At 40.5% G+C, this 15,883-nt stretch overlaps 1 protein-coding gene across 1 annotated transcript in view; it reads right to left on the bottom strand.

The window, feature by feature from the left end:
- Positions 1-8,431: 8,431 nt before the first annotated feature.
- Positions 8,432-15,883, bottom strand: part of ube2f (ubiquitin-conjugating enzyme E2F (putative)) — a 52,457-nt gene continuing 45,005 nt past the window's right edge. Inside the window, exon 10 of the mRNA XM_040027721.1 lies at positions 8,432-12,142. Coding sequence (XP_039883655.1) covers positions 12,092-12,142 — 51 coding nt within the window. The 3' untranslated portion in view covers positions 8,432-12,091. The remainder of the gene's footprint in view (positions 12,143-15,883) is intronic.

Below are 15,883 nucleotides of genomic sequence, written 5' to 3'. Positions count from 1 at the left end.
CTTTGTGCCTTTTGAAACTAATTAGCAGCCAAACATTACAGGAAAATTCAGAAAATGCTTGAGGTCAGTGGTGTAGGATGCCACTTGCAAGAAAAGTCTTGGCAGAAATATTTCAGTCTTTGACAATTTGCATAACAGCGAAGAGTGGGAGGTTTTTCAGTTTATCCACATTATGTTTACTGAGGCAAAACACTGTTTTACAGAGAGTCCAGAAAATACAGGAGCAGTTTTTTATGCTTCCTTATATTAAAGCTGACAATATAATAACAGTTCACTGAGCCCTGCACAGTCAAATTAATGGTATAATTATATGTATATGTAAAGAAAGAAATGTGTTCTCACTTGAGACACCGTCATAACGCCATTTTCTGTCCTCACATTTACGTTGCTTGATAGGAACTGCTGTGCTCACGCAATTATGAGCACATGCTTGATTCCTGTAATTCCAGCACACGTCAGTGACAGACAGCCTTTAAAGTTTAGATTATACTCCCTCGATATCCCGGCATTAGAAAGACATTGCATTCAAGCTGCAGATACAGGCGATGTGGCATGATTCATTTTGTTTTTGTGACTGGAGCTTTTGTGTTTGGATTTATTTAAATGACAGCTGAAAGTCATTTTTCCTACAAGAGATAAGCTCAGTCGGTGCACATCACGCTGCAGCATGTGTGCAGTGTGGTTTGGCTCGATCCTAATGATGTTGTGGGTGATCATTATACTTTGTTAGAGATGTAAAATCCTGCACAGTGCTCACTGAAGTTAATGATTCAGTGTCGGAAAAAAACACACATATGGGTATAAACACACGTGCAGCTTGTGGGTGCTGTTGCACGGATTTGTTTTGTTGGCACATACTTTTTGATCTTCTCCCACTGCACAAAACACTTTGATGTGCATTTGTGTGACAGCATTTCATGAACCTGTACTAAGTGGATCAGTTTTGCAGGTTTTTATGACTTAAGCATCTGCATGATCAGGAAATCACTGTAAAGCTGCAGTTAAGCGCTAATGTGAAAAGTACATGCTCATCTGACATTAATGTTGTCCCGATTCAGCAAAGCAGCAGAGATATAGCGCTTTATTTAATTACAGTGATGTGTTCATTGTTTCTGTTTAAATTGGCATGGCTGTATGTATTACTCTTTGCAGTCTGCCAAGCTAATCTCACAGCACAATGAAATGCCTCCCACAGCTGGAGCAAGTGTGTGGGCAGCTTTTGAAACAGAACAAAAGGAAATAGAGAGGCACTTACTCTTAGACACACTGTGAAGCACACATAGACACGTGTGACTCCATATGCATCTGCTCATTCACACACACACACACACACCTGGACGTGCATAATTACATTCAAAATAGATGCAGTTCTTTCATGACGTTTCTCAGACACTGAAAACTGCTCTGTGTAACAAAGGTGTCTAAAATGTGTGCCATTCACACATTTTAGACACAAATGTGTGAATGTGCAGCAACAACAATTTGCCCTGTGACTGCAACTCTACAATCAAGAGAAGCTCAAGTTCCTTCATGTATAATCTGATCTATAATCAGAATCAGTCATGTTGATTGGACGCTTATTTAGGTTCAAGTTTATTCTGTGAAATGTTGTTTTCTGCTGATTTTTTGCCCGTCAGATTACATGCAGAAGCAAGATTAATGCATTAGTGGGTTATGCTGAGATTAAAATCAGAGTTGTCAGCAACACAAAGGGGAATCTCCAGGAAAAATCTGTGTACTCTGGCCAGTTGGCGAGTGGTTGCTGGAAGTTGCCGGCATTTTCCAGATGCAATCGACTGCACCAAAATCCTCTTTGTGATTGCTTTGGTTGCTAGCAGATTTCTGTAGCTGCCCACAGTTTGCATTAAAAACACTCGCTGTTTACTCTTTAAAGTATAGTGAAAGTTAAAAAAGTGTGACACAAACTTGAAATGGAGAACATCACTATCAAATCAAAGTTACCGCTGCAAACAGCACGTTTCCAAAGCTGCAACTTTTACATTGAAGGTTCTTTGTTTCCAGTTCACGTTGTATCTTTCAGAGTCCCAGTACTGCTTGATGAGTAGTTTGCATTTGCGGATAAGTTGATTTCTTCAATGCAACCTACTGGTGACCATGGCAACCTGCTAACAAAGCAAGCTGCCAGCAACCTCCAGAAACCCCTCCCCTGCTCTCCTGCCACTTGTGGAATAAAAACGCTTTTCCCTTGCAAACAGTGGTTACCGGGGTAACTGACCAGACTTTATGCTTCAGCAACTGATTTTACAGCAAACCACCAGCATCCACTTGCAAGTTGGTCACCGAATACGACAGTGGTTTCCAAATGGTTGCCAACCGGTTTTTAGACCTGTGTGTGACTGGGACCAAAATCACCATGGTAACAACTGCTGAGCACATAACCTACTCCAGAGCTCAGGTTTAGGTTTTAAATGGGCTGTTTTATTTACAATTAGCTTATATTAAATACATTTTCTGCTTAAGATGTTCTATGTCCTGTTCTGTTTGTATTTGTGTTTTTTTTTCTGCTGTTACAACCAAATTTCCCCCTGTTTGACAATTAAAGGATTATTCTATTCTATTCTATTCTATTATACATTCAACTTCACATCATACTAAAATCAGTGCATGAAAGGCAGCTGAAAAACTGTAGCAGCACAACCTGACTGCATTGTGTTATCACTGGAATTTAAATGTATGCAGGTAGAAATACAGAAAATGTTTTTCTCACTTGCTGGGACTGCCGCTGATAGATCGCAGATTGGAAAACCGATCAGTTACATTTGTAAGCTATATATCATTCATACACTCGAGCCATCAACAAACAAAAGTGTTTTCCACATCTCCTTCATCAGCCTGTTGGAGAGTGTAAGCAGTGAACACGCTGAAATGTGCCAAAGGTTTCAGAGCCCTGATGTTCAGCTGTCACGTTTGAATAAACAGCAGCGCAGAGCGGTAAAAGAAATATAGCATCCTTCTTTTCAGCTCATTTCACTTATAATGATTATGAATTCACAGGATTAACAGTTCTTTCATGCAACATCCCTGTTCTGTTTTACTGTTATATTTCTTTAATATTCTTTATCTAGGCCCCTCATCACCTGTTCATCTGATCGGTCTGTGATGGGAGTAGGCAGCTCTCCATTGATCCATTTTGCATGAAAGAAGAGCCAAAAAGTCCTTTTTATGAGAGCACGCTGCTCAGTTGCTGCTTGTTACAGCCTGGTCTAGGGGTACAGGAGCGCCTGGGTGAAACAATCCAAACAGCCACCTTGATCCAAATTATGGCCAGGGCCGTAACACTGCTAATGGTGGCCCAATCGGTTATTAGGTTTAGGGGGCAATCACCTTTTCAGGGCCATGTAGGTTTGGATTTTTTCCCCTTAATCATAAACACTTTCATTTAGAAACTGCATTTTGAGTTTACTTGTGTTATCTTTGTCTCATATTTAACTTTGTTTGATGATCTGAAACATGTAAGTGTGACAAACATACAAAAATATAGGAAATCAGAAAGGGGGCAAACACTTTCTCACACCATCTCTGATGGGTTTTAGGTTTTGTAAGACAGATCACACAAAAAGAGGCTGGCTATGTTGAACTTGATAACAAAATGTACTAGCGTGCCTAATAAAGCCATGCATTTTTTTGACAGTGACTCTATATCTACACTTTAATTAGATTTGCATGGTATGTTATTTGCTAGACTGAAAAACATACTAATGCAACATATATTAATATGCGGTATTATCTGCATGTCGTTTCGCAGAGAACATCATTCCTCCGACTTATAAAACCGAGCTCAGCTCAAACTGAGACAGGAGTTACAGAAACATGTGTGACTTAAGAAAAGCGGAAATTCCTGATCTAAAAAAGGAAAAGTAGGAAAGAAAATGCAGACAAAAAGACCTCAGCTCAAACACTACATGAGAGCCTAACTAATATTCAGACTGGGATTATGCATTTGCTCACACAGGACCTCCATCACAAACACAGTCTGTCATGTTAACTTCTCAACCCAAAGATGGAAGTCGAAAGTAAAACCTCTGCAACTTTCAGTTTTTCTCTCATTACCAGCTGTGATAAACAGTTGTTGTTTTCATGTGTGAAAAACTAAGCACACCCTTACTGTTTCTATATTAAGGAGGAGGGAAAGTAACAGCCAGATGACTGATTAACTGATCGTTGGTAAGTGTTAAAGTGACAGTTTGCTGATCTAAAGTTCATAACACGACTCACCTGAAATGCTGTGGTGGGACTTTAAGGAAGGGTTTCCATAAACAAGTCAACCAGAAAATCACTTCAGGTTATTATTACTAAAGCTATAATAATCGCTGGAATGTGAAATTCACAGAGAAACTCCCAGATCCTTCCACTGACCGCTGCGACACACCTGCACTAGGGCAAACCTCCGCCTGCCCCACTCCTGCTAAACAGGTGAAAACAGAGCAACAGGACCGCTGAGTCTTTGATTTTATTTATTTTCTGCTCTGTTTTACTTGCATCTATTTGAAAGAGTGAGTGTAAACACAAAAAACTATTTTTATTTTATGTGCTGGAATATGAAGAAAATAGGTTTAAATGTTAAACAAATTTCTTCCAGTCAGAGAATGTTGCATATAATTTAATTTTTGCTTCATGCATAAAGTTAAAAGATTAAAACTAATAAAACAAGTTTTAAAAAGAGACTTTTCCATTTGATTACATTTTATATGATGGATTATGCAGAAAAAGTAAAATTGGGCTGAAAGATTTATTGCTTTATCACCTATTCAGGTTGTAAATCATGTTTTAAAAAGTAACTAAGTAACGAATTACTTTTGAAAATAAGTTGTCAGTAAAGTAACGGGATTACTTTTCCGGGAAGTAATCAGTAATTAGCTACTGATTACTTTTTTCAAGTAACTTGACCAACACTGCTAATAAGTCACATAGGGTGTTAATAGGTGTGGAGGATCACGGCCGTGTCTGTGCCACAGAGACTTTTTACTTGAGTTTTCCTCACAGTGCTCCAGCCCAGCGCTGCAATTTTGTTCAGAACCAGTGAGCGGTAAATAGCTGAAGAAATGAGATACAGCTTGGAAACAGCTAGAAGCAGCGAGCGTGGCCGACGAGCGGAAGTTTGCACGCAGCTGAGTGATGGAAAGACAGAGAAGCAGCAGAGAAATAAGCAGCTGCCCACCAGGGCACCAACACAAACGCACAAATAGACAGATGGGCAGAGAAAACAAACACGCACAACACTCACATTTACAGAGAATTAAGAAACAAAGAAAATTGCACAACTCTCCGACATCGGTCTTAATCTCCAGCGTCGGTGCTGACTGACATTTCCAATAACCTGCAATTTTCTCCCCGCACTCTATACGAGTGTGTCCGCACTGACCTGCCTTCCATATTTAGACAAAACTTTTACTCTGCTGCACGTAATGTGCTGCAGATGCTGCAGACAGCCAGAAAAATGAGAAGGTAAAAAAAAACAAAAAGTAAAAAAAATAATGGTACTGCCACTGAAAGGGGAGAAACATGATATTTTGTTCTGTAACAGCCACCATAAGATAACCTGATGTGCATGTCAGCAGGAAGTGAGAGCGCGCATACTGTAGGTAGATAATGATCCTGTTCAGACTGTTCTTCAGTGAGTGCCTAAAAATAAAAACCACTGTTGCTCTGATGTAACCCCTGAACCTCCCGTGCCCTTCAGCGAATGCACACACAGGAAACTCACACTGGATGCTGATGGGCGCAAATACAATTTACATCCTCTGATTATCTTGTCTGCTACACTGGTTTCACTGCACATCTCGGGATCGGATCGCTGCATCTGTTGTTGTTGTTTGGAAGAGGGGGAAAAGAGGAGAGATGGGAAGTAATTGTGTGTGTGGGTGAGAGATGCCGGAAGATGAGGAGGAAAAGAGAGGGTATCAAACTGAAGCTCTGACAGGATTTTCAGTTTAGATAAACATGAGCACTCGTGGCTTTACGCGTGAATTACTTCAGACACACAAGGGTGAGGAACGCTTGGTTTAACTGCTGATCATCCGACAAAGTTTTTTTTTTTCTTTTTAATTCTTCAGTGCTGATTTTAACTATAAATGGAGCAGTTGTTAGGTAATATGTAATGCCCTTAAAACTACAGTTGCTGCTCAGGTAGTGAGGTTCAATTACATAACATGCAACAGCATCACTCAGCTGAAAAGCCACAGGGTAAAAAACAAATAATTTCAAAGGTATCTAAAATGATTTAACGCTCCAATGTACCACAGAGACATTGATGATAATTATAAATTATCTGGATCTGGAGTGAACGCATGCAGTTTAATCCTTTAAGTTATCTCTAATCTTTAAAAGTAGAGTAACTGCACAAATTATTTCTGATTTGGAATTTCATTTCACACGTAGTGTACATTTATATTAATATATATTTTCCTATACGCTGATCAACCGATTTGTTATTGTTTTACGACTCACTTCCTCATAAAACGTTAGGTATTTAAATTTAATTCAACATAATTTTATTTATATAGAACTTAATCACAATATCAGGTAATGTCATCAAGTAAAGACCCTGCAATAATAATAATAATACAGAAAACCGCAGCAATCAGACGACCTCCCTATGAGCAAATACTTGGTGAAAGTGGGAATGAAAAACTCCCATTTAACAGGAATCTCTGGGTTGAAGGGAGGAAGACAGGACAAAAGATACACTGTGGAAGAGATAATGATTGAAACTGAATTATAATTAGTACAGTTAAGTTGTATTACAGGATATTTTAGTCAGACAGTACTTAGTAATACTTTATTTTTGATTTGATGCACATGCTTTACTGCATTTTAGGTACAGTGAACTTATCATGTTAATTAAACCAGTTTGATATGAGTTCACTTTGTGGCTTTATCCTGCAATCAGACATTAGAAGACAGGCACACTGTGGTCATAGAAGGCACACATGATCAGCAGTGATGCTCAGTTGGTACTAAGGACCCCAAAGTGTGCAAATGAAACATTTCCCCATACCACCAGCCTGAACTGTCGACGTAAGACAGGATGGAGCTGTGCTTTTATGGTGTTCTGACCTAACTGTGATCCTGCCATCCGAATGTTGCAGCAAAAATTGGTGAGCCTGTACAAATTGTAGCCTCAGCTTCCTGTTCTTAGCTGACAGGAGCGGCACCCGGTGCGATCCTCTGCTGCTGTTGCCCATCTGTTGAAGGTTTGTTGCACCTTGGTGGTAATGAGCAGTTATTTGAGTTACTGTTGCATTCCTATCAGCTCGAAGCAGGCTGACCATCATCCTCTGACCTCTGGCATCAACAAGGCATTTTCTCCCAGAGAACTGCTGCTCGTGGACTTTACCACCACTGTTAAAGTGTTAAAGTGTCCAGTGAGTGTATTTTGAATAAGAATCAGACCGACCAATCACTGGAGCCCATTAATCTCTTCCCTAACGCAGCAGACAGGTGTGGAGTCCACATGGTTTCAAGTTCCCCATTATGTTTTTATTGCATTAGTATTTATTTATTTACAGCCTGCTTTTAAAGGATATGGAAACATCTGCTTAAAGATAATTGAGTGTGGGTGGAGAGGACTCGATTGGTTAGATTATATTCAGGCTGAACAGTCACTGTAGGTGAGCGGGGCCTGGAATACCCAGGGAACTGGAGAAAAATGATTTATAGCACTCAGCCTTCTCATTATTTGGTTGAGGCTGTCAGCTGTCACTGCACACACAGGAAATCCACGAGGCTGCATAGCCACAGGGCACGGGAACAGTGCGACTGCGCATCCTCCAAAACCCGCCGTAATGACAGGCTGTGGGGATGACTGACAGACGTCAGCACTGTCTGCGTCCCTTTTCCATTCAAGTCAAAGCTTTGAAAGGCTGACGGTTGTGTGCTGAATGTACACTTCGTGTGCACGTATGCACAAATGTGTGAGAAGCAGAAGCACAGAAGGAGAAAAGCAGCAAACACATTTAATATTTTTTGTAAACACTCAAAAAAAATTTGTTACTCCTTTTAATCATTTACTCCACATTTTTATTTAAAGTCATTTAAAGTACCTTTCAATGCTTTAAAAAAAATTGCATATTGGTAAAGTGAAGAATCACTTGTGATACCCGTGTCTCATAATTTCTACTCTCAGCCTGGTTTTAGCTCACCTCAGAGCTTCCTTTATTTCCAGACATGCTCAGTTTGGGTTATAACAGAACTACAACCACAGAATGGGCGCTACACAGAAGCTGTTATGTACATATATAATTACTTTGTTAATGGTCAGCCTCAAGCAGCCACTTAACTAGTGTCGCAGTCAATGGTTGGAGACAGCAGCGCGGCAGCAGACAGTTAAAATAATCATTCTTTGTGAAGCGACACAGACACAGCACACGTCACCGAACGCTCGATCAACACAAGAAACAAGACACGTTAGTTTCATTTATATACTCTTTAATATATCTTAAAAAATGGATATACAATCTGAGAAAGAAAATGTCGAGGATCTGAAGAAGAACAGATTGTTAATCTCGTTCCTCTGGCCCTGGAGTTTAACTGAAGCGAAGACATTTCCAGAGAAACATCCGAAGAAGAGGAGGAAACAAAACAAAATTACCTCCAACACCACAAACTGCCAAACTAAAGGACACCGATAACAAGATCTCCAATAGCAAGCAAAAGTATTATTAAGGCCAAGAAAAAGCACTGAGTGTTGGGCTGAGGTAAAAACTACCGAGACAATTTGTTGCCAATTAATGAAGCGGGTAGCCAGATCTGGGACTGCTGTCACTCTGTTTTTAAACTCCTGGGTCTTTTATTTTGGCAGAGTCGGGTGCTTTGTGTTGTTGTGTTTGCTAAGAAAATAAAAATGATCTGAGCTGATGAATCCAGATTTTAAAAAAGAAAGAGGAAACCAGAGCATGCTAACAAGTCACATCGTCTCCACAAGTCACACTGTAACTGCCCACACACACACACACACACAGACACACTCCAGGAGCACAAACTGTCATTTTTGTTAATCTTACACGCACACTTCCTACACAAAAATTCAATCTTCTGCCTCTGCATTTCCACATCCTCGGTAGACTGCAACACTCGCACACAGACGTTTTCCTCATGCAGACGTGAAAACAAAGCTGAACGGGTGAAAACAGGCGATGCTTACAGACTCAAACCGGAGGCACAGCAATAGCCAGGGCCGGGCAAACGACACACGCTCACACACACACATAAAAACACAATCACTAGCCAAAACCCACAGCAGCAGAGGTTCATGGAGACATTATCTAGTTAGTCCAGAATTCCTAGCGGCCATCCCACAAAGCATAATCTGCTCTAGTCAACCGAGAGGCGCCAATACAGTTTAACTAGTTAACTAGCACTCGAGGTAGCAATTTAATCCAGTGTCAAACATTTCAACTGCCTCAAGAGTGTTTCCCACCAAATCTGTGCAGTTTTTTTAACCTCCCCCTTTTCCCCAGTGTTTGACTGTGACCGAGCCTGCAGAGCTCCACACATTTATTAGACCCCCCCATCCCCCCACCCCCAGGGTAAGGTTTACCCCACTGCTGCCCTAAATTAAAAGTATTAGTAATGACCAAAATCATTGTTTATGTTTCTCTAATGCTTAATCCTGCAGTACACACAAGCTCTTAATCAAAATTGGATTTTTAAATGGTAAAATATAGTTATTGTTATGATCCCTGACATTTTAAATTTCCTGTTTCACAAAAACGCTGAAAAAGTAAATCACAATTATTAGCAATTATTATTATTATTTTTATTAAGATGCCAAATTACATGTTAACTTGCATTACTGAATAGAAAAATTAGTTTTAGCTGTTGAATGTGATGTCTCAGAGAAGTGCTGCGGATCAAATTCACCTATAAAAATGTAAAATCGGTTTGTTTTTGCATAAACAAAGAAAAAAAAACATTTTTGACAGAATTCTCAAATATTTGTGATTCCTGTTTTTATGACAGGCGTTCCAATAGCTTTGTTAAGTACTGCACTTTCATAGATTTCATAGATGTCCAGAATGACGCCTTCCTGCAGTCTCTAACAGATCTAAAGCCACTCACATTAGCTAGCTAGTAATCCTGCTAGCATGTCATCTTGCCATCTGTTTTCATGCAATCTGGAAACCTGCCTTTTAAAGTAGCTGCTTGAACCAGCATTCAAGGCTTCTGGGCTTCTGATGCACCCAGTGGAGATATATTTGGGCCAAGTTTTCATATTCTTTTGGCCAGTTATGACTTACACCTGCATGCAACTACAGCCTGCTCACCGATCAGTTGAACTCTGACTACAAACAATAACAGCAGACTCTGCACGTCTGTATGCAGATATCATTTACAGAGTGGTCTTTATGAACCTCTGCTATTGTTTTCTCCACACACATTCAGATAGTGAAATCATACAGTCTGCTTACAAAGGGGGAGAGACTGAAATAGCGCCATTTTTAGAAAGATACAGTCAGCTCGGAAATCTCCCTAAGGGAGCAGAACGAGGGGGTTTGTGCAGATCAGTCAAAAACCTCAATATCGGTTTGGCTCAGCACTGAACAGTGACTATAAAGTAAAAAAAAAAAAATGACTGAGTTTAAAAGTTGTAAGGCTTTCTTTGCACCTACTGATCTTCATTGGAGACATTTTCACACATGAACTCTGGAGAATGTCAGGACTGTCTGGTGGGATACGATACACTCTGCAGCTACCGGAGCAGGCAGGAGGGAGTGCATGCTGTGAATTCACCTGACAGTCACCTGTTTTTTTCGCAGCTCACTTTAAAGATCATTGAAAGGTGGCTGCACGTCTCTCAATAATCTTTGGAACAGTTCGGAGCTGCAGTGCACGTGGTTGATGACGAAGAACGATCTTGAGTCATTTTAAGTGTTGCCTACGTACATCCAGGAGGTCATTTGGAGTCGTGTTTAAGGTTTCCTCCAACTTTTCTTTCTTTGACAGATTCTTTACCGTGTTTAGCACTTTGTTGCTTAGTGCTGTTAACAGACTCTTATGTCATCACTTCTTTAAAACCAGTCGTTGTTTCGCTTACATGAAGAGCCAGCATGCCAGAAGTTTTGACTGTACCGTTTTAACCTCTCCATCTGCAACACAGAACTTCACATGCGCGCTCACCTGTGCTCTGTGTGTGTGTGTGTGTGCGTGTGTGTAACAGAGACAGATGCAGTAAAAAAGACAAAGAAGTGAAGAGGGCAGTGGTGCAGAGACAAGAGATGAAGCTGAAAAATGAACAGTGCATTTGGCTGTTTTTGTGGCAGTATTTTATGTCACTGGAACTGAAAACACACAGGTGTGTGTGTGTGTGTGTGTGTGTGTGTGTGTGTGTGTGTGTGTGTGTGTGTGTGTGTGTGTGTGTGTGTACACATGCAGAGAGAATGACATTAAAAATGGGTCAGTGTGGTCATTCACATGCTGTCTAATGGGGCTGGGGGCTGCAGGCTTTCCAACTTCCAACCAATGTGTGTTTTTCCATGTGCTCACCTTTTACTGCAGGCTGTGTGTGTGTGTGTGTGTGTGTGTGTGAACTCACATGCATTTTCACTTTAGTGACACAAACATGGCAGGCACTGGAACAGAGAACTGACAGTAACAGATAATCTTTCTCTTGAGTCATCAAATTTAAAAATAGCCAAGCGTGACTTGTTGTCTTCTTCAGTTAAACATCGCATCCAATTCCATCGCCACGTGGCTCGTGTCCGACGGGCTCGTCAGCGGGGTGGCGTCATTCGTGTGTCTTGCCACAACAGACAGACACTGTGGTCACTGTAACCCTCGGCCGATTAACTAAAGCGTTATTTTCTTGTGTATGCAAGTCCTCTCTTCAACGTGTGACTTTTTTTTTTTTTTTTTTATTTCATTCCTGCGATGTGAAGTTTATTGCAATTGGGTGAACAGAAGAGGCGGGGCGTCGCCAGAGCTGTGGTGTCGAGAGGGAGGGGAGTGGTACGAGTCAAAGAGTCAGCTGCTGATTCACACATGTGGGAGGGGAGTTGGCCAAGAGAAGCAGAGGCAAGGTAGAGCAGTTTGGTTAGTTGGTGCAGGCTGCAGCGGGTCACCAATGCTTTTATCATCTGGCGTAATGCTTGATGTAATCTTGAACCTTATTCCGAAAGTCCTCCTGAGGACAGAGAAGGTAAAGAGAAGAAAAGAGTTAGATGGGAAAACTAGAAGTAAAAATGTTGCTGTGTTGCTTTTTCCCCATTTAAAACCAAAAATGGCAAAAAAGCACAAACACAGATCTAACTGAAGATATTTTAACGTACTTTTTAGGTCGCTATGCTAGTTTTGGACATATTAGACGCTGTAAGGCACTTTTTCATTCCACATGTTAACTTCTTGCCAAATAATTGGAAGCAAAACAAACAAAACAAAAAGACAAACAAGTGTAAGAAGTATGCACGAGGACTCGGCTAATCTGAGGCGACACTGCACAAATGTAGATCCAGAAAAATCAAGTGTCATTTGAATTTTACTACACTGAAAATATGCAAATGACCTTCGGCAGATTTGTCAATTAATTTCTTGATGTACAGTGAAGGCACCCTGCTAAAAATGCAACATGTGTAGGGGTACAGTATGATGCATAAACACTGTTAAACAAGCAACAACAACAAGATAAATAACAGCCACTGTTGCAAAACTAGAATATTAATTTCACCAAATATTACATCTCTTTTAACTGTACTATGCACAGTATCAGTCCTATGCAGATGTTACACTGCAAGTAAATGTACGTAAAATCTACAAGCACAAAAACCCAAAACAAAAAGACAAACGTTAAAATTCTTACGTCTGATAGTTTAAAAATGAAATTCTTCAAGTTTTTCTCACTCGGGCCACATCTAGTGCCCCGAGTCCCCCCCCCCTACTTGATCATGCCCCTTCAGGTTATGCTTGACATCGTTCCACCCCCACCCACCATGCACGAGTCCTGTAAACGCCCCTCTGTCGTTACTTCGACTCATATCTCCTGGTGGCATCTGGTCCAACCAAGATGTGTGTGACCTCCACTCTCCATCCTCTTTTTTCCCCTCCTCCGCTACCCGCTAGTTTTAGTCACGGTTTAAGTTTTCCATCCTTTAAAACCATTTGGCTTTTCTTGCCAACATCCTTTTCATCTTAACTTCTTTTTAATCCCATTATTCCTTTAAACACTGTTTCAATTCAGTTTTATTCAGATAGCTTATACTTGCTTTACATTGTAGAGTAAAAACCTTATAATATTACAGAAAGATGTTTCAGCAAGCACTTTGTGACAGTCCAGAGACATTACAAGACTCACACACTCTCTCACACACTCTCTCACACACACACACACACACACACACACACACACACACACACACACACACACACACACACACACACACACACTTTGAGGCTACAGGCTATTAATTTGAGCTGCAGCAGCTTTACTCTGTTGTGAAAAGGTTTCCTTTATTTGGTCTACACTAGAAAATGCAAGGTCAGGCTGTTAGCTACACACATTATAAATCATAGAAAGTGCTGTAACTGAGGGTGCTGCTCACACATAACAACAACACAGGGGACATTTTTTACTAGTATTAATGATGATGCAGGTATGACTCTGCACAGATTGCTAGCATTTCCCAAGTATGCAGACATGGGGTAGAAGTTAGGCCCCCCAAAAAGAGTTGAATCTGACTTAGGCCCTAAATAGCAGGTTAATCCTACTCTGTTTATTTAAATTTCTAATGAGAAACTATGTGCTACAGGCTCACATGGTCTTCTGCTGAATGTATTTTGAGTAAATGATCTTTTCCCCAAAGAACAGCACAAAAATCATTCCAAACAGATGGATTTAATCCATCTGTGCTTTCAACTGGCCATTTTTTTTTTGCTATAAATATTTAGCTAGTTTATTTGTGACTAAATTAACATTTGTGCACCCTTGGTTCCTAAGCATCCTCGTCTGTCGACCCACTTCTTAAGTAATATACCTCTGCTTTTTTCTTTTTTTTTTTTTTAAACCCATCCGCCACCACAGGGTCCTGCCCTTGTCACAGAGCCCCCCCCCTCTTGTCCAACCTTTCACATAAATGTATAAATGTACCTTGCATTGACAACAACGCCCTTATTTATGCGTCAGGTCGAGCGGCCTGTTGGTTACGCACACATTTCTCTGAGGTCGCTGGAGTACGAACAAGAAATGGAGAGCATGAGAAAATAAGGAGTAAATGGGAAAGAGAGAGTCTGTGCACAAACAGGGGAGACGGCATTAATGCTGAAAAGTTGCCAGCAACCATAAAAGAATTGATGACAGCGGTCTGAGAATTGGTCCATGGAGGGATGATGGATCAGCTATTCTCTGTTGAGAGATTACTCCCTTAAGACTTTAATTAATGCTAGAAGAGGAATGAGCGCAGTGTGCTGGAGTCTGGGTACCCAAACTGCTTGTTTCTAAGTGAACCTACTATTTTGGTTTATTATTTATATATATATATATATATATATATATATATATATATATATATATATATATATATATATATATACATATATATACATATATATATATATATAGAGAGAGAGAGAGAGAGAGAGAGAGAGAGAGAGAGAGAGAGAGAGATCAGACCGTACTGACTAACATACTCAGCCAGTCACACTGCTTGGCTTGTGACCTCAGCTTAAAAAAAGCAAAGAGAGCTACTGAGAATGGACAAGACTACAGTAAAAATGGTGAAACTGAAGACATACACCTAGTGATGCACAAATCAATGAGTCAGGGATCAGAATCATCCTTGATTGGTGAACATCCGTTCAGCCTCACGTGTCTGTTTCGTATTTTGCATGAAACGTTGATGTTTTCTTGATTTTTTTGAGTCCTGGTTATTAGAAAAAAAAAACTGGCAAAACACACTGAGCCAAGAGGAAATTAAAATGGGCCAAATATATTTCGAAGCTGCTATTACAAAAGGTGTAACTTGAAGAATTACTGCACAATAATTATAAACAACTTTTTCTCTTCCATTAATTAAATTTGAACAGCTTGATCCAGGCTTCATCAAGTATACCTAATCAACTACTTGCTAAATGCAATTATTTAACCAGTCAGTCCCATTCAGCACATTGAGGCATGTAGACACGGTCAAGACAGCCTGGAGAAGTTAAAACCAAACAGCACCACAGACGTTGAAGGTGACATGGTTGTTGATGCCAAATGGGCTCATCTGAGTATTCCAGAAACTCCTGATCTGCTCGGACTTTCCCACACAGCCATCACTGGTGTTTACAGAGAATGGTCTGAAAAAGGGAAAATATCCAGTTTGCGGCCGTTCACTGGTAGAGATCAGAGGAGAAGCGCTGGACTGTTTCAGGCTAATATGAAGGCAAGAGTAACTCAAAGTAGTACTCATTATAACTAAGGTGTACAACCTGGTGAGTGGAGGTCACAATGAACTCACGATGAGCTGAAATATGGGTACACTGAGGCCATAAATGGGTGGACATGGTCAGTAACAGCACTCGGACGGGCTGTGGTGTTTAAATGTGGTGTTTAAGAGCAGCTCAGACTGCACAGGATGCCAAACCTCGAAGCAGATGGGCCACAACAGCAGAAGACCTCACTGGACAGCACTCTGGTCAGCTAAGAGCAGGAGCTTAGATGATGGGGCCAGAATTTGGTGTAAATAATATGAAAGCATTGATCTATTCTGTTTTACCGTATTTTTCGGACCATAAGGCGCATCGGATTATAAGGCGCATTAAGCAAAACAAAACAGTCAGAGAAGTCAAACTTTACTCAACTCATTCTTCTTGCTTCCTCCATTTACGTAACATTGATTCATTACTGTTGAATTCTCTCACAGCTGCTCTATTTCCATGTTGTTGCAGTATA

The sequence above is a fragment of the Simochromis diagramma genome, unplaced genomic scaffold, assembly GCF_900408965.1.
Source record: "Simochromis diagramma unplaced genomic scaffold, fSimDia1.1 OVJJ01000343.1, whole genome shotgun sequence".
Taxonomy (NCBI): domain Eukaryota; kingdom Metazoa; phylum Chordata; class Actinopteri; order Cichliformes; family Cichlidae; genus Simochromis; species Simochromis diagramma.
Note: the sequence above shows the minus strand (reverse complement) of the source record. Positions and strands in the feature narration are given on the sequence as shown.